Below are 26,395 nucleotides of genomic sequence, written 5' to 3'. Positions count from 1 at the left end.
GTTCTGGACTTCCCCACCCCAGGGAAAAGACTTTGTCTATTTATCCTATCCATGCTCCTCATAATTTTGTAAACCTCTATAAGGTCACCCCTTAGCCTCCGACGCTCCAGGGAAAACAACCCCAGCCTGTTCAGCATCTCCCTATAGCTCAAATCCTCCAACACTGGTGACATCCTTGTAAATCTTTTATGAACTCTTTCAAGTTTCACAACATCTTTCCAATAGGAAGGAGGCCAGAACTGCACGCAATATTCCAACAGTGGCCTAACCAATGTCCTGTACAGCCGCAACATGACCTCCCAACTCCTATACTCAATACTCTGACCAATAAAGGAAAGCATACCAAACGCCTTCTTCACTATCCTATCTAACTGGGACTCCACTTTCAAGGAGTTATGAACTTGCACTCAAAGGTCTCTTTGTTCAGCAATACTCCCTAGGACCTTACCATTAAGTGAATAAGTCGTGCTAAGATTTGCTTTCCCAAAATGCAGCACCTCGCATTTATCTGAATTAAACTTCATCTGCTACTTCTCAGCCCATTGGTCCATCTGGTCAAGATCCTGTTGTAATCTGAAGTAACCCTCTTCGCTGTCCACTACACCTCCAATTTTGGTGTCATCTGCAAACTTACTAACTGTACCTCTTATGCTCACATCCAAATCATTTATGTAAATTACAAAAAGTAGAGGACCCAGTACCAATGCTTGTGGCACTCCACTGGTCACAGACCTCCAGTCTGAAAAACAACCCTCCACCACCATTCTCTGTCTTCTACCTTTGAGCCAATTCTGTATCCAAATGGCTAGTTCTCCCTATATTCCGTGAGATCTAACTTTGCTAACCAGTCTCCCATGGGGCTTTGCATCTGTATAGTGCCTCTCATGAGCCAAGCTTGTCCCAACCTGCTTCACAGATGATTAGAATGGCAAAACCCCTACAGTGTGGAAGCAAGCCATTCGGACCATCGAGCCCACACTGACCCTCCAAACAGCATCCCACTCAGACCCACCTCCCATACCCTATAACCTTCCATTGCTCATGGCTAACCAGCCTAGCCCATAGATACCTGGACACTATGGACAATTTAGCACGGCCAATCCACCTAACTTGCAAATCTTTGGACTGTGGGAGGAAACCCACACAAAGAGAACACACAAACACCAGACAGGTCACCCAGGGCTGGAATCGAACCTGGGTCCCTAGCACTGCAGGTTAGCAGTGTTAACCACTGAGCCACTGTGTCGCCCATGAAGGGGTGACTGGAGTGAACATGAGGCAAGAGTGGCATATCATTACATTGTAGTAGCAACATTGATTAGGAGCCCAATTCTCCACAGACCTTTCCACTGGAAGACAATTGAAAAAATGATTCATTCAATATAGGAATTATTTAAAGGGAAGACCAACATCGATGGTGTCTAAGTCTTGTAAGAACTGTACAGGGTGTTTGTGAGGCCATACCTGGTCTACAGTGAACACCTTTTGCTATTGTTTTTGGAAGAAAGAATATACTGGCATCGGAGGCTTTTCAAAAAGAGAATCACTGGCTAATTCCTGGGATGAAGAGGGTTAACATGTTCTGAAAAACTGAACAGGTTCGACCATTACTGGTTAGAGGTTAGAAGAATGGGGTGATGTTCTTGAAATGTACAAGATGCCAAGGGGGTTTGACATGGCAGATGTTTCCCCGAGTGCGGGAGTCTCAAACCACGGAGATTGGTTACAGAACGAAGGGACACTCGCTTAGATTTGAGAGGTGAAGGATTTTCTTCTCCTGAGGGATAATGAATGTCAGGAATTTTCTACCCCAGAGAGTTGCTGAGGTTACATGACTGAAATGTTTAAAGAGGAGATAGATTTTTGAAAAATCGGGGAGTTATGAGGAGTTGAGGCCTGGGGCAGATTGGCCATGATCTTACAGAATGGCTTGAGGGGCTGAAATGGTCTGCTAATGCTCCTATTACGTAATTCCAGGAGGTAAGGAAGGTTTTGACAAGAACATTTTTTTTTTAATCTGATATCCTATTTTTCTGAGAAAATTACAATTTACAGAATATGATCCCAAAGACCAGAAATAAAAAATAACCTCATACAATATAAACAGACACTGACCTGAACTCAGTCAATCATTGGGAATTGGTGACCGTGGTAATCACCAATCCAGCTCATCCTAACCTTGGATAACCTCAAACTGTAGACGGGGATACACAAATGACAAAAAAAAAGTACGATTGGAGGGAGCTCTTTTTGTCTGGTGCAAAAATAGCATTGGTATAAGAAAAAGAAAATCCGCAATACATTCTGAATGTCCTGGGGGTGGGGGGTGATTTCCTTTTATGAAAGGCTAGTCAGGCCTGCCAATCTGAAGATCGGTCAAGAGATTTCAGGATGTGGTGAGAAATACTGGTGGCCAGGGTTGGCAGAAAGAGTGCAGGGCACCAAGGCATGCTTTAATATGAAATTGCACCATGCGTACATTTTTCAACTAAATATTAGTAACCACAGCCAACATGTTACATATGTAAATATAATTCTACAAAGAAAATGTGTCCAGTCTTAACAGTGAAGTTGTCTTTGGGAACTCCTGGAAGTGTGCGCTGTCTGTGCTTTCGAGAAAATTTACAGCAAGCTTAAAAGATTTCTCTTTGTGACGTGAGTTTACACAACAGCACAAATTGTACCCATAAATACCCAATTATTGAACCAGTCATAGACTTAGAGTCATAGAGACTCTGAGCTTATCTCATATATAGAAAGGATACAGAACTGGCTCAAATGTAGAATACAGAGGGTGATGGTGGAGAGTTGCTTTCCAGACTGGAGGCCTGTGACCAGTGGTGTGCCACAAGCATTGGTGCTGGGTCCACTGCTTTTCGTCATTTATATAAATAATGTGGATGTGAACATAGGAGGTATAGTTAGTGAGTTTGAGGATGACATCAAAGTTGGAGGTGTAGTGGATAGCGAAGAAGGTTGCCTCAGAGTTAAATGGGATCTTGATCAGATAGGCCAATGGACCGAGGACTGGCAGATGGAGTTTAATTTCGATAAATGTAAGGTGCTGCATTTTGGAAAGGCATTTTGGGCAGGACTTATACCCTTAATAGTAAGGTCCTGGTGAGTGTTGCTGAACAAAGAGACCTTGGAGTGCAGGTTCATAGTTCCTTGAAAGTGGAGTTGAAGATAGATAGAGTCATAGAGTCGTAGAGATGTACAGCATGGAAACAGACTCTTCGGTCCAAACCATCTCAGCCGACCAGATTTCCCAACCCAATCTAGTCCCACCTGTGAAACCCGGCCAAATCCCTCCAAACCCTTCCTATTCATATACCCAATCTTTTCTGAACCCTTTCAAGTTTCACAACATCTTTCTGATAGGAAGAAGACCAGATTTGCACGAATATTCCAACAGTGGCCTAACCAATGTCCTGTACATTAAGTATATAAGTCGTGCTAAGATTTGCTTTCCCAAAATGCAGCACCTCGCATTTATCTGAATTAAACTCCATCTGCCACTCCTCAGCCCATTGGCTCATCTGGTCCAGATCCTGATGTAATCCGAGATAACCCTCTTCGTTGTCCACTACACCTCCAATTTTGGTGTCATCTGCAAACTTACTAACTGTACCTCTTATGCTCGCATCCAAGTCATTTATGTAAATGACAAAAAGTAGAGGACCCAGCACCGATCCTTGTGGCACTCCATTGGTGACAGGCCTCCAGTATGGAAAACAACCCTCCACCACCACCCTCTGTCTTCTACCTTTGAGCCAGTTCTGTATCCAAATGGCTAGTTCTCCCTGTATTCCGTGAAATCTAACCTTGCTAATCAGTCTCCCATGGGGAACCTTGTCGAACGCCTTACTGAAGTCCATATAGATCACACCTACCGCTCTGCCCTCATCAATCCTCTTTGTTACTTCTTCAAAACTCAATCAAGTTTGTGAGACATGATTTCCCACGCACAAAGCCATGTTGACTATCCCTAATCAGTCTTTGCCTTTCTAAATACATGTACATCCTGTCCTTCAGGATACCTCCAACAACTTGCCCACCACCGACGTCAGGCTCACTGGTCTATAGTTCCCTGGCTGTCCTTACCACCCTTCTTAAACAGTGGCACCACGTTAGCCAACCTCCAGTCTTTCGGCACCTCACCTGTGACTATCGATGATACAAATACCTCAGCAAGAGGCCCACCAATCACTTCTCTAGTTTCCCACAGAGGTCAAGGGTACACCTGATCAGGTCCTGGGGATTTATCCACTTTTATGCGTTTCAAGGCATCCAGCACTTCCTCCTCTGTAATATGGACATTTTGCAAGATGTCACCATGTATTTCCCAACAGTCTATATCTTTCATATCCTTTTCCACAGTAAATACTGATGAAAAATACTCATTTAGTATCTCCCCCATTTTCTGTGGCTCCAATCAAAGGCTGCCTTGCTGATCTTTGAGGGGCCCTTTTCTCTCCCTAGTTACCCTTTTGTCCTTTATGTATTTGTAAAAACTCTTTGGATTCTCCTTAATTCTATTTGCCAAAGCTATCTCATGTCCCATTTTTGCCCTCCTGACTTCCCTCTTAAGCATACTCCTACTTTATTTATACTCTAAGGATTCACTCGATCTATCCTGTCGAAACCTTATGCTTCCTTCTTTTTCTTAACTAAACCCTCAATTTCTTTAGTCATCCAGCATTCCCTGTTCCTATCAGTCTTTCATTTCACCCTAACAGGAATATACTTTCTCTGGATAGTGAAGAAGATGCTTGGCATGCTTTCCTTTATTGGTCAGAGCACTCAATATAGGAGTTGGGAGGTCATGCTGTACAGGACATTGGTTAGGCCCTTTTTGGAATATTGTGTGCAGTTCTAGTCTCCTTTCTATAGGAAAGATGTTGTGAAACTTGAAATGGTTCAAAAAAGATTTACAAGGATGTTGCCACGATTGAAGGATTTGAGCTATAGGGAGAGGCTGAATAAGGCTGGGGCTGTTTCCCCAGGAGCGCTGGAGGCTGAGGGGTGACCTTATAGAGGTTTATAAAATCATGAGGGGCATGGATAGGGTAAATAGAGAAGGCCTTTTACTCGCACTTGGGGAGTCTAGAACTAAAGGGAATAGGTTTAGAGTGAGGGGCAAAGATTGAAAAGAGACCTAAGGGCCAACGTTTTCAAGCAGAGGGTGGTGTGTATATGGAATGAGCTGCCAGAGGAAGTGGTGAATGCTGGTACACTTACAATATTTAATAGGCATCTGGATGGGTATACGTATAGGAAGGATTTAAGAGGGATTTGGGCCAAGCTAAATGGGACTAGATTAATTTAGGACATCTGGTTGGACTGAAGGGTCTTTTTCTATTCTGTACATCTCTAGGACTCTAAGTGATAAAGAAGATGAACAAAGACAAAGGGGTGGACATTGTCTAGATGGACTTCGGCAAGCCATTTGACAAGGTTCTGTTTGATAGACCTGTTAGCAAGGCTAGATCACTTGGAATATCTGGAGAGCTAGCTGTTTGGATACAAAATTGGTTTGAAGACAGGAGACAAAGGATGTTGGTGGAGGGTTGCATTTCAGACTGGAGGCCTGTGACCAGTGGTGTGCCGCAAGGATCGATGCTTGTTCACTGATTTTTGTCATTTATATAAATGATTTTGATGTGAATACAGGAGTTATGGTTCGTAACTTTGCAGAAGACACCAAAATTGGTGGTGTAGTGCACAATGAAGAAGGTCATCTTGGAGTACAACGGGACCTTGATCAAATGGGCCAATGTGCTGTGGAGTGACAGAGGGATAAATGTAATGTGTTCAGTGATGTGTTTCGATAACTGTGATGTGTTCAGGGCAAATCAGGGCAGGACTTCCAAACTTAATGGTAAGGTTCTGGGGAGTGCTGCTGAACAAAGAGTATAGGTTCGCAGTTCCTTCAAAAGTAGAGTTGCAGGTAGATGTGGTGGTAAAGGCGGCATTTGGCACGCTTGCCTTCATTGGTCAGTGCACTGAGTATAGGAATTTGGATGTCATATTGCGGACATGAGATTGATTAAGACACTTTTGTAATACTGCATTCAATTCTGGTCTCTCTGCTATAGGAAAGATGTTGTTAAAGTTGAAAAGATTCAGAAAAGATTTATAAAGGATGTTTGAGCTATGGGGAGAGGCTGAATAGACTGGGGCTATTTTCCCTGGACCATTACAGGCTGAGGGATGACCTTACAGAGGATTATAAAATCATAGGGGTCATGGATTGGGTGAACAGCCAAGATCTTTTTTCCCAGGGTAGGGGAGTCCAAAACTAGAGGGCACAGATTGAAGGTGAAAGGAGAAATATTTAATAGGGACCTAAGGGGCAACATTTTCATGCAGAAGATGGTACGTGTATGGAATGAGCTGCCTGCGGAAGCAGTGGACACTCATACAGTTACAACATTTAAAAAGGCATCTGGATGGGAACATGGATAGGAAGGGTTTAGAGGGATATGCACAAATTGCTGGCAAATGGGACAAAATTAATTTGGGATATCTGGTTAGCATGGACGAAATGTACTGAAGAATCTGTTTCCATGCTATACATCTTTATAACTCTATAAGCATTTCATAGGCATAATCGATAGTTTTGCAACTGCGCAAAGATGCAGCAGCAGCTTGTCTGAATAAGTGATGAGTGTGAACACAAGGACAGAACGTTTTGACAGGATGTGCTGTGACACCTAGAACCAAAGTACTTTTCACTGGATTTTAGGACTCAATTTTAATTGCTTACCAGTTGGCTTTCTGTAGCGCTTCTTATGTTAAAAGGAAAACTCCAGACATAATTGGAAGCAGATGGTGAGTGAAGAAAACACAGTTGGGTGGTTGTAATGGGCAGAAATGAAATGTCACACTTGCTGGGAATGATTAGCCTATGGTCAAGTGGGAGTAGGATTTCAGAGGCTGGACATTATTGGGTCCTTAAGGAATGGCCCTAGATGAACAGGAATGTGGCTAGGCAGAAGGACTGACGGTATGGTGATCATGGTAGAGGAAGGAATACTCAATGTGGAGGAAACATGCAATTTGTTTTTGGAGTCCAACAAAGGATCCCTGCTCTTCCTGGCCGACATGGAAGTCAAAAGAAAACAAAGATAAATATCCGGGTTCCTTCTGCCTCTGGAAATGTTTGTCAGCAATCAGGCCTGAGGTTAAAGTTAGAGATCAAACTCAAATTGTGTCACTGGAACATAAGATGCATACTTGATTCCTTCTGGTTGACGTCATATTTCATTCATCAGAAAAAGGCTAAAATTCATAACAGTGAACAGGCAAAGGAATCACAGCAAGTAGGATGCTGGGGTCATTTCAGTGATTAGTGATTATACTGCAACTGCCAACCATTATAAATGACAGAACTTGCAAAGTTTGCACTCAGGTCACCACCCAACACAGCAGTCAAATATTTCCAAGAAGATATCAATCCGACTGTCTTCCTTTGTATTAATTTGAGATTATTACATAAAAACAGATTCAGCATAACCCACCACTGTTCTCCTGCATCAAATTGATTTGGCTCCCAGTCAATATTTATTGAAGCAGTACATATAGGCAGGTACATGCTGAAGAACAATTATGCACAACAAATGAGGCACATGCAATTAAAAAGTCCATTAGCAAAGAAAAATGGGTTATAAAGGACAAACTTTTCTTTCTTACATCTAGTAGACTGACTATGGATGGGATGTACAGATTAAAAGAATAATATAGTTCCAAAATTTTGGACAAACTCGAAAAAAGGCATTAGTGCTTCTGAGATGACTTGTCAAAGATGGGTCTCATTTAGCTTGTAGCAATACTAAAAGTAAAACTTGTCAAATAACTCTGTGGCTAAAGATTCATTTTCATGACAGCCAAGGTTAGAGATGAGTTCTACTGATATACATAACTAAGAATTTTAATGAATCTGGGATTTAGAGATTATAAACAGCTATCTGAGACCTATGCATCAGGAGCCAGTGGCCTCACTGCTGAACATAAAACCTCCCTAGTTAATATTTTACACCATGCAGTATGAAAGCACGCTGTTAATTCAATAGTATGAATACTGGCAGATTTTCAAAGGAGAATACAGAAACTATGCACATCTTATAATTACAGCATGCTTTCATTTACTTAACATATAATCTTAATAATGAGTGTGTCTGCAAATTCCATTCCTCATAGGTGCCACTGCCTTGCCAAATCCTATGACCATTCAAATATACCAGGATAAATTATCAATTGCCAATCAGGAGTGGTATCTATACTCATTGTTTCCCTTCTCTTCTTGGAGGCACTGTATCTTACTACGACAATCATTAAAATCTACAAATTAGTGCATTGCAGATGGGAAACTTTTCCGATGCAATCTGAGAAGCTTTTGAATCCGTCCATACATATTGTTTAATTCCTTGTTCCCCACTATAGCGACCAAATGTACAATTTTTGTCAAACTGCTCTAAATGGTCTAGTTAGAACAGATGCCTCAAATTAAAAACTCTCTCATGTAGAATCATAGAAAATTACAACACAGGCGTGGAGCTCTTTTTCCACTGGGTTTGTGCCAATTCTTTTGAACAGTGATCTATCTGAGCTTACATCCTGGCTTTTTCCCCACTATCTCGACATTTTTTCCACCTTCAAGGTTTTATCCAATTGTCCCTTTGAAAGACACTAATTGAATCTGTTTCCACCACCCTATCAAGCAGTGCATTCCAAATCCAAACCACTCACTGTATCAAGATGGTTTGCCCTCATGTTATGGATGATTTCTTTTTAACCAATTAGCTTAAATCTGCATCCTGAGGTTATGAATTAGTTTATCCATATTTACTCAGTTTAATTTCATCATAAACTTCTTTGCACTCTTCAATTTCAGGAGGGATAACCTATCTTCTTCAACTTATCCACTACTGTGATTTGTCATGCAGAACCATTCACCAGAATAAGACTGAGAAAGGGGTCTGAGCTGAGTAGTCCAGGTAAGACGAACTCAGAATAAATGGGAAGATTATTGCCTTTTTGTGGTACTGCCAATAACTCTGTCTGTCACTTTGCTGCTGAATGAGAACAGACTGATGGAATAGTAATTAGCTAGATTGGATTTGTCCTTTCTTTTGTGCACTGAAGATAGCTAGGCAATGTTCCACATCATTAGGTGAATGGCAGTATTGTGGCTGCACTGGAAAAGCGTAGCAAAGAGTGTAGCCATCTCTGGAGTGTGTCTTCAGTACTAGAGCTGGGATGGTGTTAGGACTAATACCATTTTCAATATCTATGTCTTAATTCAAGTAACTTTACTATGAAAACACTATCGATGCAAGATTTATTAGTGAAACATTCCGAGGTGCTTAAGAGGAGCATAACTACGTTGACATTTACACAGAGGAAAAGGAGATATTCAGCTATGAAACCAGACATTTGATCAGAAGGAGCTTCTTCACGGAGAAGGTGGAATTGTGCAGGGAGGGGGGCATCGAAACTAGCTTTAAGGAGAAGCCCCTTCACCTTCATCGAATCCCTACAGAGTGGAAGCAGGCCATTTGGCCCATTCAGTCCACACTAACTCTCCGAAGAGCATCCCACTTAGCCTCATCCTGTAACCCCGCACTTCCCAAACACTATGGCCAATTTAGCACAACCAATCCACCTAACCTGCGCATCTTTGGACTGTGGGACAAAGCCAGATTACCTGAAGGAAAGCCATGCAGACATGGGGAGAATGTGCAAACTCCATACAGACGGTCACCCGATGCTGGAATCAAATCCAGGTCCCTGGCACTCACCATTGAGCCACCATGCCACCTAGAGTTGACAGAAAGACAACACTAGGCAAAATTGAGGACTGCAGATGCTGGAAACCAGAGTTTAGGTCAGAGTGGTGCTGGAAAAGCACAGCAGGCAGCATCCGAGGAGCAGGAAAATCGACGTTTCGGGCAACAGCCCTTCATCAGGAATTGAGGCAGGAAGCCTCCAGAGTGGAGAGATAAATGGGGGTGGTGCTGAGGCGAAGGTAGCAAAGAGTACAATAGATGAATGGGGGTGAGGATGGAGGTGATAGGTCAATGGGAGGGTGGAACGGATAGGTGGGAAGGGAGATTGGCAGGTAGGACAGGTCATGAGAACAGTGATGAGCTGGAAGGTTGGAACTGAGGTAAGGTGGGGGGAGAGGAAATGAGCACTGTCCTCATGACATGTCCTACCTGCCAATCTCCCTTCCCACCTATCCGCTCCACCCTCCCCTCTGACCTATCACCTCCATCCCCACTCCCATTCACCTATTGTACTCTCTGCTACCTTCTCCCCACCCCCCACTTATCTCTCCACTCTGGACGCTTCCTGCCTCTATTCCTGATGAAGGGCTTTTGCCTGAAACATCGATTTTCCTGCTCCTCGGATGCTGCCTGACCTGCTGTGCTTTTCCAGCACCACTCTGATCTAAACATAAGGACATCACCACTGTTGGGGTGAAGGAAGTGAGAAACAAGAGATGTACAAAATGGTCAAAAGAAGGAACTAAAAATTTTCAAAGAGGCGAATGGCTGCTGAAAATCAGAAATGGGAGCAGCAATACCATGCACAGCTTTGAAAACAAGGTAATATTTTTAAAATCAGCCATTTATTCACTTGCAAACAACTCAGGTTAACAAGTACAAGAGATGGATGTACTTAATTGGAGTACTAAATGTACTAAATTAGGATATCTATGGTTAGATTAAAGGGGTTGTAAAACAGGAGAAAATCCAGGGTATCCAATATAATGGTTGTGCCTAGAAGTAATAAATACATGGATTAGGAGTACAGCAGCAGAATTAGTGATATTGCTGAGATGGAAATCTATGATCTTGGTGATGGAGCAGCCTTGGAATTGGAAGGTTTAGTCCAGGGGAAAATAAGATGTCAAAGTTGCAAACATTATGGTTCAATCTGAGATAGAAATCAGAAAATAGAAATTGCACAGGACTGCTGAAGATAATGATTCCTGTCTTCCTAATGTTTAATCCAGGACTTGATGTTGGTTCATTAATCTGGCACCACATAAGCAATGCAAGGGTTAAAAGAGTTAGTTGGGGAAGCATATTAATGAGAAATAAGACTGAACCAAGTAAAGATCTTGGGGGTCTCCAAATATAATGGCATAGGGACAGGAAGATATATCATTAAAGAAGGTTCTCTGCTTATAATCAGAACAGCTCTAAAGAAGGGTAACTGGAACCAAACGTTAACTTTGCTTTCTCTCCACAGCTGCTGTCAGGCCTGCTAAGATTTTCCAGCAATTTCTGATTTTGTTTCTGATTTCCAGCAATTCTTCATGCTTTTTTAAACATTACTCAGTGGTGTCCTGGTTCTGGAAATCTGACCGAAATTGTCCCTATTCTTGCAATTTATGAAAGCAATTTGGAGAGAATCCACATAGTGTTACTATCATTTGTGCAAAAGAATGATCCAATGTCAAGGTGATAAATTAAATTCAGATTCAGATACAGAACACAGCAGTCGGACTTTAGGCCTGTCAAATAAAATGCCCCAAGGACCGAAGATTTTTGTCTTTGCTAATTTGACAAAACAGAGACACAATAACTGGCAGAACATCAGCAGCATTAAAAGTAATTTGCCTGTTCCCACCATTACAAAATAAGATTTATGTATGGTAAAAAAATCATTTATTTTTCTTTATTGAGGTCTGTTTAAGGTCATGAATGAAAAATTCCTGAAACATTTCACTGCTGCAGTCAAACAAGATCATTTTCTCCTTGAAGCCAAACCTTAAGGCCTCAATGAAGAGCACAGCTTTCAAGAATCACAGAAAGCAAACTACAGACTTGCAGCAACTATGACACACAAAGGCTATTGTTGACCACTACCTTCCTAGAACATTATTTGGGAAGAGTAATATCCTAGATGTTAAGTGAATTAAATCTGAATTCTGAAAAAAAATCTCATCTGCTTTGGTTGGAATTTGAATATATTATGTTCACACGATCAGCATTTTTTTAACCTATTATGTTAATAAAAATTGTATTACCGTCCACAAGTTCTAGGAGTATTGTGTTTCTGTGAAAAGAAATCTCTTTAGAAAATAAGTTTTACAACAACAATTTATATTTATTTAGTGTATTTAGCTTAATAAAACTATTAGTTATAAAACAAAATTATGATACTGAGTCACATTAGAATACAAGCCAAATGACCGGATACTTGTTTAAAAAGGTAGGTTTTAATAAGAGACTTAAAGGTCGAAACAAGATAGAGAAGCAGAGGGACTGGGGGAAGAGAATTACACAGCTTAGGGTCTAAGAAACAGAAAGCAAAAGCCAAAATGGAGAAGTGTTTAATGGTGGCGTGATATCGAATAGGTCAGAATTAGATGAGCGCAGGTATGTCAGAAGGTTATGGAGCTGGAGAGGTTAGAGACATAGTATGGGGTAAAGCAATGGAAAGATTTGAAAACATGGAAGAGAACCAAAAATGAAGGCACTGCTTGATTGGGAAGCAGTGTAGGAGCTATTAAGTGTAGAAGTAAAAGGTGAACAGGATTTGGTGCAGTGTAAGACACAATTAGCAGAGTTTTAGATGATATCAGGTTTACAGCAGGTAGAATGTAGAGACCTGACAGCAGGGTGTTTGAATATTCAAGTCTAAAAGATAATTAAAGAATGGATGAAGGTTTCAGCAGCAGATAAGCCAAGGTTAGGGCAAAGTCAGAGATGATATTACAGTGGTGAAAATAGATAGTCTTAGTAGTGGCACAATTACATGACGAATTGGTCATCTCAGGCTCAAATGTCACACTGAAATTTTGACAGAATCATTTAATCTCAGACTGTTGTCATGCTGATGGATGGAGTACAGAGAGTTTGGCATAGTGACTGAAAACAATAGTGTCAGTTTTTCTAATTCTTAATTGGAGGAAATCTCTACTCATTCAGCACTAAATATTGAATAAGCTATTTAATAATTTAGCAGTGATGGAGTTAAGAGAAGTGGTATAACAGTAGCACATTTAGATGACAATTTTGAGAGGGATGCATGTAAATGAGTGATATAATAGCGCCAAAGATAGATCCTAAAGGATTACCAGAGTTAACAGTGCAGAAGCAGATGAGAAACTACTGTGCCACTATCCCTGCCTGTTTCAGGAGGGCCGCCATCATCCCTGTGCCTAAGAAGACTCATACAGCATGTCTCAATGACTACCGCCTAGTGGCCCTAACATCGGTGGTCATGAAGTTCTTTGAAAGGCTGGTCATGGTATTAATCAACTACTGCCTCCCCATCACTCTTGACCCACTCCAATTTGCCTATTGGACCAACAGATGCCATGTCAGATGCCATATCACTTGCCCATCACTCCTCCCTTGAACATCTTGACACTAAGAACAGCTATGTAAGAATCCTACCCATTAACTACAGTTCAGTCTTCAACACTATTATCCCCTCGAGACTGATTACTAAACTTAGTGATGTTGGACTAAGCCCCAATCTCTGCAGTTGGATCCTCAGTTTCCTGACCCACAGGCGACAATCAGTAAAGATTGAGGACAATATTTCATCCTCACTAACACTCAACATTGGAGCCACCCAGGGGTGTGTACTCAGCCCCCTACTGTACTCCCTGTATACCCATGACTGCGTCGCCAAGTACCAGACTAATGCCAATAACAAGTTCGCTGATGACACCACCATAGTCGGTCGAATCTCAGATGGTGACGAAACAGATTACAGATGGGAGGTGGAATATCTGGAAAAATGGTGCACTGAGAACAACCTAGCTCTCAATGCAACACCAAGGAACTCATTTTTGACTTTCGGCAGAATGCTACTCATGCCCTTCTACACAATAACAGTAGAGGTGGAACGGGTGGAGAGTATTCAAGCTCCTGGGAATGGTCATCCACAACAAGCTTTCTTGGACTCTTCATGTGGATGCACTGGTTACAAAGGCCCAACAACATCTCTTCCTCAGGCAACTGAGGAAATTTGGCATGACGGCGAATACCCTTGCCAACTTTTATAGGTGCGCCATCACGAGCATTCTGTCTGGATGTATCACTACCTGGTATGGGAACTGTACTATTCAAGATCGGAGACGGTTACAGAGAATGGTGAACTCAGCCCGGCCAATCACAAAGGCCAACGTCCTACCTACAGATTCCATCTACCAGGCCCGCTGTCAAGGAAAGGCCACCAGCATTCTCAAAGATCCATCCCACCCTGGCAATGCTTTTCTACAACCTCTACCACTGGGGGAAAAGGTACAGAAACCTGAACACGCATCAGCCAGTTTCGTAACAGTTTCTACCCTACTTATGTTAGAATACTGAATGGCCTCACAAACCCTTAACATTCGCCTCTAACTGTTTTTTTTTGTTTTTGCCACTGTTCACCTACTATTTACTATCTATGCTGCTTAACTATGTGATCTGGCTGTATTGCTCGCAAGACAAAGCTTTCCACGGTGCCTCGGTACACGTGACAATAAGTTCAATTCAATTCAATTCAATAGATACTCTGATTGTAATTAGATAGGTAAGAATAAAACCAGGGAACAGGGACAGTAGAGGGACAAAGGAGGACAATAGCCAACAGTGGCAAAGGCTGTAGACAGGAAGGGACGAGGATGGCATGTCTATCTTTATTACTGTTACACAGGATATAATTTGTGACTTTGATGAAATCTGTTTCAGTACTGTAAGAATGGTGCAGAACTGATTGGAAGAATTCAATCATGGAGTTCTAGGAAAGATAGGCATGGATGCCTTTATAGAAATCTACACTATTCCAAGAAACACATGCTTTGATGATGCAAGATGATGCCTGTACTGGTTTTATGCATACACAAACATGCCCAGTAATAAGTATTTTTAGGAAACATTCCAATGTCTTTGAGCGAAAATGAAGTGTCGGCATAAAATCTTGAAATGTTGACGCAGTATCAACTTTTGTAAATGAACTTATCATTTCATATTTTCCATAATAACAGTTGGAAACACCATGGAACAACATGGCCAACATCTCATTCACTACTCAAAGTAATAATCTAGAATTGCCTACCTATTTGCCAAATTATATCACCATGTAAGAATTTCAACAACTCACGTGTTTTATGGCACAGTTGCCAAAATTTTGCAGAACTTTTATTTTTTTATTTGATTTGATCTGATAAAGCTGCTTATGTAAAGCTTCCGGTAAGAACATATTTAATAGAATAGTATAAAATATTTCCTATACAAGGAAGGGCATTGAAGTAATATTATTTGGTCATCACAATAGGAAGAAAATCTTCTAGATTTAGATAATGCTGAGTGCACCTAACAGCAAACAAGTTTTAAACTTTTGAGCAAGAACACTTTTCTCACTGATCAATAATTGGAATACCTTAGCACTTTCTCCTCACAAGAAAAAAAACCTTTGATTCGGAACAAAATACAATTCTTGAGTATTGCTAAAAACAATATGCATTTTGTCAAAGCTCTTCGTCGTGCACTCATCAGCACAATTCACAAGAAGAAAACTAACATTTATTTTTTATATTTTTGTTAGAACTTCTGACCCTCTTGTTTTTTTTCCCCTTTTTACCCCCACACTACCACCCAACTGCGGTAGTGCTTATTTTTTCCCCAAAACTAACATTTATATTGCATTAGAGGAAAATGCTTATTGGTGGACACTGATTGGTGGAGGTGAGTGCACCCATTAATGCTGATTGACAGACTTATGCCAGACTTTGTCAATATTTTAAATCACTTGGGTTGATGCTCATTTGTATAATTTAATATATAGAAATGAGAGGACTGATTTATGATGGGGCTAATTGTCATGCATCAGTGAAATCAGTTTCACTGAGATTGAGAATGAGTACCAATCTAGCTAAAGTTGTACACTAATAGTTTGAAAGATTCTGGGCCTGCAACAGCTATTTACTGCAACAAAATGGCTGAGTTTGAGATTTAAAGGAAGACATAAATAGAGGAAGATTTGCATAACAGAGAATGTAAAAAGTCTGATTATACTCGGAAAGTTTAAAAAAAACCCACTCCAACTCACTGTCTGCCAAGGCTGAAGAGAAAAAAATGAAGTACTAAACAGAATTAAGAGGCCTTTCAGCCCCTGAAGCCTGCCTTGCCATTCCAGAAAATAATAGGAATAAATAGATCTTGCAAACCTCCTCCAGACCGCTTCAATGCTAGTGTATCCTTCCTTTGATATCGGTCTTAAAACAGCTAACAACGTTCCAAATGTGGTTTTACCAGAGAATTATACAGCCTCAGCAATACATCTCTGCTCTTCTATTCTAAACTTCTTCGAATGAATGCATTTGTCTTCCTAACTGCCAACTGAACCTGCATGTTAACCTTTGGAGAAACTTTAACTAGGACATGTACATTTCTTTGTTCTTCAAACTTCCAAAGTCTTCCCTCACACTTTCCCACGCTGTATTCCATCTGCCATTCTTTGCCCACTCTCCTAGCCCATCCATGGCCTTCTCCAATCTCTCTGCTTCCTCAAAACTAACTGACCCTCCACTTACCTGTTATAAGGAGTTATATTTGCTACTTTTCAATCTAATGGAAGGTTCCTGAATACAGGGAATTTTAGAAAATTAACACCAATGCATCTACTACTTCATTAGCTACTTCTTCTCACACCTTAAGACGAGGTCCATCAGGTCCTGGAGACTTATTAACCCACAGTTCCATCATTTTGCTGAAGACCACTTCCTTAGAGATTTTAATTTCATCAAGTTAATCTCTTTCTTTAAACTCCTGACATACAAGTATCTTATTGGACTTTTTGGGTACCTTGTTACAGAAGATGGAGCAAAATATTTATTTCTTACAAATCTTTATTATCTATTAGCTTTTTAATTCATTCATGAGATGTGGCAACTCCCATTTTCATCTTCTAAAATGGCCAACTCATTTTACTTGCTCTTCCCTTTTGTGGATACCTATAGAAATTCTTGCTGTTTTACATTTCATCCCCATATGATCTAATTTATTTGTCCTGATAACCTTAAAGCCATTTTTTTGGCTATTCTTTGTATTCTGTCCACTCATCTGACCTTTGTGCAATCATATGCTTTTTCGTTATGTTTGATGTTCTCCATCATTTATTTAGTTAACATGGATTGAGGATCATCTCTTGGGAATTTTTTTAAGAGTAGGAATACACTTATTCTGAAATATCCCTTAAATGTCTGTCACTGCTTCTTTACTAAGCCATCTCATAGCAAAACCTGAGCTAGCTGAAGTGAATTGGGGTACTAAGCTATCTCATAGCTTAGTACCGCAACTCACTTCAGCTAGGTCAGGTTTTGCGCCACATAGTTGCCTTTAAGTTTAAAATATAGTATCATATCCACTCTTTGCCCATTCAAACTCAATGTAGAATTCTATCATATTATGGTTGCTGCAATCGAGAGTTGCCTTTATTCTGAGGTCATGAATTAGTCCTGCCATGTTACACAATACCAAGCCTCGTAAAGATTGCTCTCTGGCCAGTTCCAGAACATGCTGCTCTAAGAGATATCTCAAAGACATCCTATGAACTCCTCACTTAGGTTACTAATACAAATCTGTTTTTTTCACTTTGTCTAGAATTTAAAATCACCAATAATTATTGCAATCCCTTTAACACAAACACCTAATATTTCTTCTTATATTCTACTTCCAACATCATGGTTACTGATTGGCAGGTGTAGATCACTTCCATGAATGACTTCTTTTCCCTACAATTCTTTATTTCCTCCAATACAGATTCTACATCCTAATCTCCTGAACCAAAATCATAAGAACCTATTTCTTAATATAAACAGAATTAGGAGCAGGCCGTTCAGCCCCTGAAGCCTGCCTTGCCATTCCATAACAGTACTGTTAATTTGCCACAGGTTTCAACTCTGCTTTTGTCTCAGCTCCTCATTGCCTAAACTCGCTAATTTTTCAAAAAATCTTTCCTCTTAAAATATTTTCAGTAATCTAGCCTCAACTCTCCAGATATTTCAATACCCTCAAAATAATGCCCTTTGTGTCAGTTTTAAATGAGTGTCCTCTTATTCATATCAATGTCCCCTAGTTTGAGATTCTCCCACTAATAGAAATATCTCTCAACATCTACCCTTCACACCCCCTTAGAATACTTCTTATTTCAATAAGATCATCCCTCATTCTTCTAAACTCCAATGAATAAAGACCCAACCTGTTTAGTCATTCTCGATAAATCAACTCCATCATCCCAGGAATCAGCCTAGTGAATCTGTTTTCAATTTTCTCCAATGCAAGTACATCTGTTCACAAACATGGGGATAGTTGTACAGTTGTAACACGATTTCCCTCCAAACTCCCAGCAATAAATGCCAAAGTTCCATTTACCTTCTTAATCATTTGCTGTACCTGCATGACAACCTTGTGTGTTTCCCTCTACATTGCAATCGTTTGGAATCACTCTCCATTTAAATAATAGTCTCTGTTTTGATCTTTTACACCAAAGTGCATGACCTCACATTTTGTGACATTAAACTCCATCTGCCAATTAAACTCCATTAGCACATTCAATTTCTGATATCCCTTTCAAATTCCTTATGGATTCATAACAACATGTCCTTGCATCTATTTTTGTATCATCAGCAAATATAGGTAACATTACACTCTGTCTCCTTCTTCATGAATACAGATCATAAATATTTGAAGCCCTAGGACAGATCCTTGTGGCACTCCATTATTTTCTTCTTTCTAACCTGAAAGATACATTAAATCCATTAAGATCCATTAATCTGTTTTGTCTGTGTTAACCAATCCTCAATCCATGTTAATGTATTACCTCCAATACCGTGAATTCCTATTTTTGTGCAATAAATATTTGTGGCAACTTATCAAATACCTTCTGCAAATTCAAATACACCTGATGGATGGGTTTCCCTTTATCAATTCTGTCTGGTATATCGTCAAATTAGTCAAACACTACTTCTGCTTCATAAGGCCATGTTGACTCTGCTTGATTGCATTATCCTTTTCCAGATGTTCTGCTATTTTCTTTAATAATGGACAATAGCATTTTCCAATGACAGACATTAGGCTAACTGGCCCATAATTTCCTGCTTTCTGTCTCCCTCACTTCTTGAATAGGGGTATCATATTAATGGTTTTCCAATCTGCTGGAACCCTCCTGGAATGTAATAAGTTCTGGAATACTTCAGCTAATGCCTCCATTATCTCTGCAGCTACTTCCTATTCAAAATTGGATACAAACTTTTAGTCCCAACACTTTGTCAAATATATTGCCCCTTGTGATAGAGATTATTACAAGATTCTTATTCCTATTAGCAATTTGCTTATCTGATATCTTTGGCGTGTACAAATATAGAATATTGGTTTAAATTACCTATGGAACAATATATCAGCCTTAGAATGAAGAGATTGTGCAATGAGAACAGATTTGTATGGACTAAACTATATACTCCCTAGTTTTGAAGTATGGAGAGTGGATTTTCTTGAAATAAACATTGAGGGTGACTACCCTGGTTTAAGATTCTAGAACGAATGGCCAGTCTCAGAACAAGGTTGCCATTTATTACTGCATTAAGGAGACACATTCTCATTGAAAGGATAGTGGAATCTTGGAATTTTCAAACTTTAAAGATGTAAATGCTCAGTATAAGTATATTCAATTCAGAGACCAAAAGGCTTCTGGATTCTATGAGATCAAGGAATGTGGTTGGGGATAGTGTGTGAGGGTATGGCTGAGGTGAAAAGAAATCAACTGTGATCTTTCAGAATAATAGAACAGATTTCAGGGTCCGAATGGCCTATTCCTACTCTTACTTGTAATTTAAGATGAATAGCACATTTTCCACTGAAGTAAATGCTTCTCCTTTCATTTTCAAAGCTGAAGACCACAGTTTGTATCTGAACAATGGTTGCTGCATGACTAAACTTCGAGGCAATTACAATTTCCAAAAACTCCAGAGGTTTTTCTGAGTCCATCTCTCACACTACTTTGAAACTTGCAGGTATATCAATACCTACCTTAAGTCAGTAATTTAGTGGTGCTATCAACCTTAGACTAAGTTAATGTAATTCCAAGATTGTTTTCAACAAATAATCTGCCATCTGCTTCCACTGTGCAATTGGACACTTTTTAAACATTTAAAGCGGAAGTGGCTGCAAACAGAACATTGAATATTTTCACTTGCATTTCCAATTTGTTCACTATTGTAACAATAGTCAAGATTACAGGCACACATTGTTCAAAATAAAATGTTCATAAATGATGGTGAGAAATAAAAATACTTTCTAAGAACTATATTCCTGTGTTATCTACTTCTATACAAACTCATTACCATCTGTCTCCTCTTGCATATTTCAAGAACAATTAGATTATTCAGTTAGCAATTTTTTTTAGCTCCTTCCTAAATATATGATGGATCACTGAGGTGAACACCGAAAGTAATTGTTTTGTGTAGTAGCTCATCATGTAGAATCTTACAAAAATAATAATGTGAAGTGTCTTTAATCAGACAACTTTTTTTTAAATTGCTCAAGGCAGAAGCATGAGCCAAAAGCTTTGAATGGATGCTATATCTTGGCATCCTCCTGACAGATGCAAACCTTCAGCCAATTTTAATAATTCTATGTGATATTAAGAGCGAGCTGAGCATTTGAATATATAACAGATACATGTTTCAATAATAAGTAGCAGTGAAGACTTCTGATTAAGAAGCAATGGAGTAATTCTGGAGCGCAGAATTACTTTCAACAAAAGAAGTTCTTGTTGTTGGGAGGATGTTGCATTAGACAAAAGATACAGGTCGAGAAGTCCAATTGGGTTCCTGCCACAAGGACAGCAAAATGAGGCCTTTAAGTGGCCGTTAATTGGCAGTCCTCAACCTTTCCCATATAAGATATCATCAGGTGGGGTCAAGAAGGGATTTTCACTCCAACCTAGTTCTTCCCACCTAGTAGTTCTGAAGAACAATCATTTTGGACTCAAATGTTATCGGTGTTCCTCCCTCCACAAATGCTGACAGATCTGCTGAGCGTCTCCAGAACTTTGTTTGTACTTTAGCCTTTATTTGGAAATTGATATGTTGAGCTGACTCATCAGACAGCTTGAGTGCATTTATGGAAGCCTCCTCCTGTTGTTACTTGTTTAACTGGCTACAACCATTTACAATTGAACGTGGCAGGACTTCAGAGCTTTCAACTGATCCATGGGTTATGGGATTACTTAGCTCTGTCTATTGTGAGCTGTTTCTGCTGTTTCAAATGCTTCACGGTAATTGTGGAGTAGTTGCATATGAGTCCATGACGTTGTGGATTGTGGTTGAATACAATTCTGCTGCTGATGGCTGCCCAGGTTTGAGGTGCTACGTATGTTTGAGATCTATTCCATTCAGCATGATGGCATTGCAATACAACATGGTGGAGGGTTTCCTCAACATAAAGATGGGACATAGCTTCCACAGAAACTTTGTGGTAGTTCTTTCTACAGTACTATCTGGGATAAATGCATTTGAAACACAAAAGAACAAACCAAAAAAGCTTTGTTTGAGAGGCCAGGCCTAGAGGCAAATTGCAGGGTGAGTCTTGATCAAAAAAGTTCTAACTAATGGGGAGACCCAGGACGTTTCAACAGTTAGCAGAAGTTGGCTATTAATGAGGCCTGTACTTGGGAATTGATTGCAGCATGACTAGAAGAGACCCTATGTTCAAGCAGGTGGCAATTGCTGAATGGTAATTGAGGCCTCAAGAAAAGTCTAGCAGAGCAGAACTAGAATTAAAGTTGTTCATTTGAACTATATTTTCTGAGATGGTTCTGGGCTGCTGCTGAGACAGCATGAATATTTGAATGCTTCCTGCCTAATCTGACACAGCAGTCTCCAGAATTCAAACAGTAGAAATTTGAATTAGAAGTTTTGCTGCCTTTACTTGGGTGAACTGAGGAGGTGATCTTGATCAATGTTTCAAAAACAGCAGCCAACGAGTCCATGTTCATGCCTTCATAACAACGCATTATGAAATCCATTTAAGTAATCTGGCCAGTTTTGATATTTTCTTTTATTTATTTCTTGACTATGTTTGTTTGACTGTGTGTCTTTTGTGCAAATGGAAGCTAAAGACAAATGTTTGGGATAAAGCACAGACATTAATCAGCTTACTGTGTTGTTTAATTTTCTCTGCTAAAATTGCGTATTTAATAAATAATTAAGTCTTTTATTGTAGATACAAAAACAGTGTCAGGAAATTAATCATTTGCAAAGTCTGGGACTGATTATTCACAAATCTGGTTAGGAACTACCAGAGTGACCACCTGGGGTCTTCGATGGTTTGATTTTACTGTGCTGCAGATACAGAGGTAGAAAGGCTGATTTGGTTCAGCTGTCTATTTCTGTGACGATATATATTGACAATTTGTTCACTAGTGTAACTTGTAAGTTAAACACTTGCTGCACCTTTACTGTATTTGCAGAAATTGCTGCAGAATTGTTGCTGGACTATCACAAGCTAAAATGCTTTGCATTTCTTTACTTTACAGCTGTGGCTACATTTATTTAGATTCTTGGTGCGCAGGGAGAGAAATAGTTGAAACTGGGTACAGTGCAGCAAATTTGTGGTTATCGTTGATGGTGAATTACAATCTCTTTGACTTAAATAGGAGTTAAGATGCCACCAAATGTGCCAAAGGTAGGAAATAAAATGCAGTCTTGCACAGCTTGCTCTCATTTTGCATCTCTTCTTGAAAGTACAGCAGTAGCTATTCAAAGTGGAATTGATGCCTTCATACAAGATTATCATAAGGCATGATGTCATACTGATCTCATCAAATCACCTTTTAAAAGTGAATGCTTGCTTGGTCACAAATAAATATAATATCACAACACTTACCACTTTAATTTTGCATGGTTGTCTTTTTGTTGGGAAGTAGGTCTCCAGCCCTTTAAGAGTATTAACTAGTTTGGTTAATTTTGAACACCTCCCACAAATATTTTCTCAATTATTTTCAATATATGTGAAATAAATTTTAATATTTCAGATTTGTGGTGATGAAAGCAGAGTATTTTCACAGTTGTATCTGGGAAGGAAAAATAACACTGTTGTGAGGGACAGACAGCTTCTCTTCTGAGGAATGGTGCACATAAAGGGAAGAAAAGGAGAGAACAAGCAATAGAAAAGAAATTAGAAATTAAAGAGAGTGAACTAGAAAAAGAAAAATGTCCTTAGCTGCCTCATATGACTTTTTAAAATTCCCCAAAATCACTCTTCTTTGACCTGTTCATTAGACATCACAAACTGCGTTCTCCCTGGTTAACAATTTTTTTAATGCCTATTTGTGAAGATCTTAACACGCTTCTCGTCATCATGTGCACATCATCTAGCCAGTTGAACATCAGTGGAGCCTTGAACGTCAGAGCTCTGCAAATGTATTATTTTAGGAAGGCTGAATCAAACAATATATTGTAAGTTTGTGATGCTGGTTCATTTACAGGTCTACTAATTAATATTTAAGACTGCAGCCTACTTCAGGGCATAACTATACTTACAGAATTCATAGAGTGCTAATGTGCCTTGTCAGTATCCCACTTCATTTGCCTCATTATTTATATTGCCCATTATTGACTGGATCACTCCAGTTTGTGGCAGTCTAAATGAGGTATCTGTTAAGGGATTGTGGTAGGAATGCAAGAAGTAAACAATCATTTGATTAGGAATGGTATTGTTAAAGATGCATTGTGCTATCTTAAAAGCAGCTGATCAGCAGAAAAATTGTGAATATTTATTCCATCAAATTTGTAAACACTTCAGAATCAAAAACACACTTGCAGCCATTATACTACTAAGTGATTGTCCCTTTCACTATTGTACATTAAAATCAAAGACATTCACTCAGTTAAAATAAATTTCACAATAGTAATGAGAAATATGTTACAAATACTCTCTTTACAGTAGAATGGCATTACACAGTTTCCAAGATAATTAATAGCACACATTACATGGGAAGGGAAGGGAACCTGGAGGAAAAATATATTTGTGAAAAAGACGAGGACTTCTAATCCTAATTACTATGCAAGAGGTCAGGCTGAAAGCTGGGTTTGTGTACAAACCACTAATACAAGACTGATGTCCTCTGCAGGTGAATAACATTCAAGCATTCATTCTCTTCCAAATAATAAACAGAAGCTTCAGTAAGAACCGGATTACTGTATGCCATATGAATAACAAATGGTCTTCCAGAAATGAGAAAACAACCAAACTGGCAAACTTACATTGTAAAATAAATAACAAGTACACTTCTCTTTATATTGTAAGTTTGACCCGACTAAAAAGGGTCTTGCATTGATGAAACATACCTGCTAAAGCTTTGATACGGGATCTTTCAAACAGTCTGGCAGAGCTGTTTTCATTATCCCATTCTTCCACATCCCAACGATTGTTGACATCACTATATTGCTGTTGAATATCAATGTTGTCGTAGTCTGTTGCTATTGCTGTCATCTTCTTAGATGTCCCTCGTCATGAGCTGCCTTTCATAAAATATTCTGAAAACACATCAGAACAGCACTTCAGAACACAAAGGATCATAAGTTGTAAATGCACATCTGAAATTGCAGATCTTAAATTTCTGTCTTGCTCAAAGGCAGATCAGCACGTAAATAGAACTGTCATAGACAGCACAAGTAAACTGGTCTATAAGAAAGGTGCATCAATACAATGCAGCAAAAGAATGGAATAAATTTCCCAATGACAAAATATTTTGCCTAAAGTATCACAAATGAGAAACTAAATACCACAGAAAACAATTTTAAATTGCTAAATTAATTAAGTTTTTTTAAACTGTTCAATAAAAGGAGAAAGGCCACACTGAATAACATTTGCTAAGTATCCAATGTCATAAAATTTAAATTATTATTTGTGATTAGGCTGTCTCTTGTACAACACATTTGTTCAAGTAGCAGGAATAAAAAAAACTGTATTATATTTTAATGGAGAGAGATTGCAAGTGTTACATACAGAGTAATTAGATGTCCTAGTAAAAGAATCACAAAATTTGGTACACAGGCACAATGAACGATTAGGAAGGCAAATGGAATAAGACCATAAGAAATAGAAACAGAAATAGGCTGTTCAGCCCCATGAGTCTGCTCCACTATTTAATAGGATCCTGGCTGATTCCTCATAACCACCCGCCTGCCCTTTCCCCACGACCCTCAATTCCCCTAATGAGCAAGAATCTATCTCAGTCTTAAATATATACAATGACTCTGCCCCCACAGCTCTCTGATGGTATTTATTACAAGGGAAATACAGTATAAATGTACAGATGTGCTGTGGCAAATCACCACAGTCCTATAGGGTTGCTTTCTCATTAAAAACAACTGGTAGTGGTTTACCTTGAAGGTCGCCACTCTCATTAGATTAGATTACTTACAGTGTGGAAACAGGCCCTTCGGCCCAACAAGTCCACATCGCCCCACCAAAGCGCAACCCACCCATACCCCTACATCTACCCCTTACCTAACACTACGGGCAATTTAGCATGGCCAATTCACCTGACCTGCACATCTTTGGACTGTGGGAGGAAACCGGAGCACCCGGAGGAAACCCACGCAGACACGGGGAGAATGTGCAAACTCCACGCAGTCAGTCGCCTGAGTCGGGAATTGAACCCGGGTCTCTGACGCTGTGAGGCAGCAGTGCTAACCACTGTGCCACCATGCCGCCCTCATGCAAGGGATAAGGTTGAGATTCATGGTAACCTCAGCGGGTACAGGAATTTAACCCACTTTGTTAACATTTCTCTGCATTCGCAAACTAACCATCCAGCCAGCTGACCTAAGTGACCATCACACAGTTGTAACAGGCCTTAGTCAGAACACATCTGGAGTACCATATAAAGATTTAGTCTTCTTGCTTAAGAAAATAAATAACTGAAAATGATGCTGTTCAGTGAAGGTTCACTTAACTAATGGTGGCTCAGTGGTTAGCACTGTAGCTTCATAAAGCCAGGAACCTGGGTTTGATTCCAGCCTTGGGCAACTGTCTGTGTGGCATTTTCACATTCTGCATGGGTTTCCTTCCGGTGCTCCAGTTTCCTCCCACAATCTAAAGATGTAATGGTTTGGTGGACTGGCCATGCTAAATTGCCCATAGTGCCCAGGGATGTACAGGCTAGGTAGATTAGCCATGGGAAATGCAAGGTTACAGGGATAGGTTAGGGGAGTGGAATGCTCTTCAGAGGGTCAGTGTGGACTTTTTGGGCTGAATGGCCTGCCTCCACACTAGGGATACAAAGGGTCCTGGAATGAAAGGATTATTTTCTAATGAGAGATTATCAGATTGGATTTACCATATACCAGTTGGATTTTAAAAGAATGATAGGT

At 39.8% G+C, this 26,395-nt stretch overlaps 1 protein-coding gene across 2 annotated transcripts in view; it reads right to left on the bottom strand.

Moving 5' to 3' along the window:
* The window catches only part of sptbn1 (spectrin, beta, non-erythrocytic 1), a 290,620-nt gene that overhangs the window by 172,128 nt on the left and 92,097 nt on the right, over positions 1-26,395 (bottom strand). For both annotated transcript variants that reach the window (XM_043695960.1, XM_043695961.1), the window contains one exon: positions 24,365-24,553. In XM_043695960.1, coding sequence (XP_043551895.1) covers positions 24,365-24,509 — 145 coding nt within the window. In that variant the 5' untranslated portion in view covers positions 24,510-24,553. The remainder of the gene's footprint in view (positions 1-24,364; positions 24,554-26,395) is intronic.

This window comes from Chiloscyllium plagiosum, chromosome 9, assembly GCF_004010195.1.
Source record: "Chiloscyllium plagiosum isolate BGI_BamShark_2017 chromosome 9, ASM401019v2, whole genome shotgun sequence".
NCBI classification, from domain to species: Eukaryota; Metazoa; Chordata; class Chondrichthyes; order Orectolobiformes; family Hemiscylliidae; genus Chiloscyllium; species Chiloscyllium plagiosum.
This window is presented reverse-complemented; position numbering and strand designations above follow the sequence as displayed.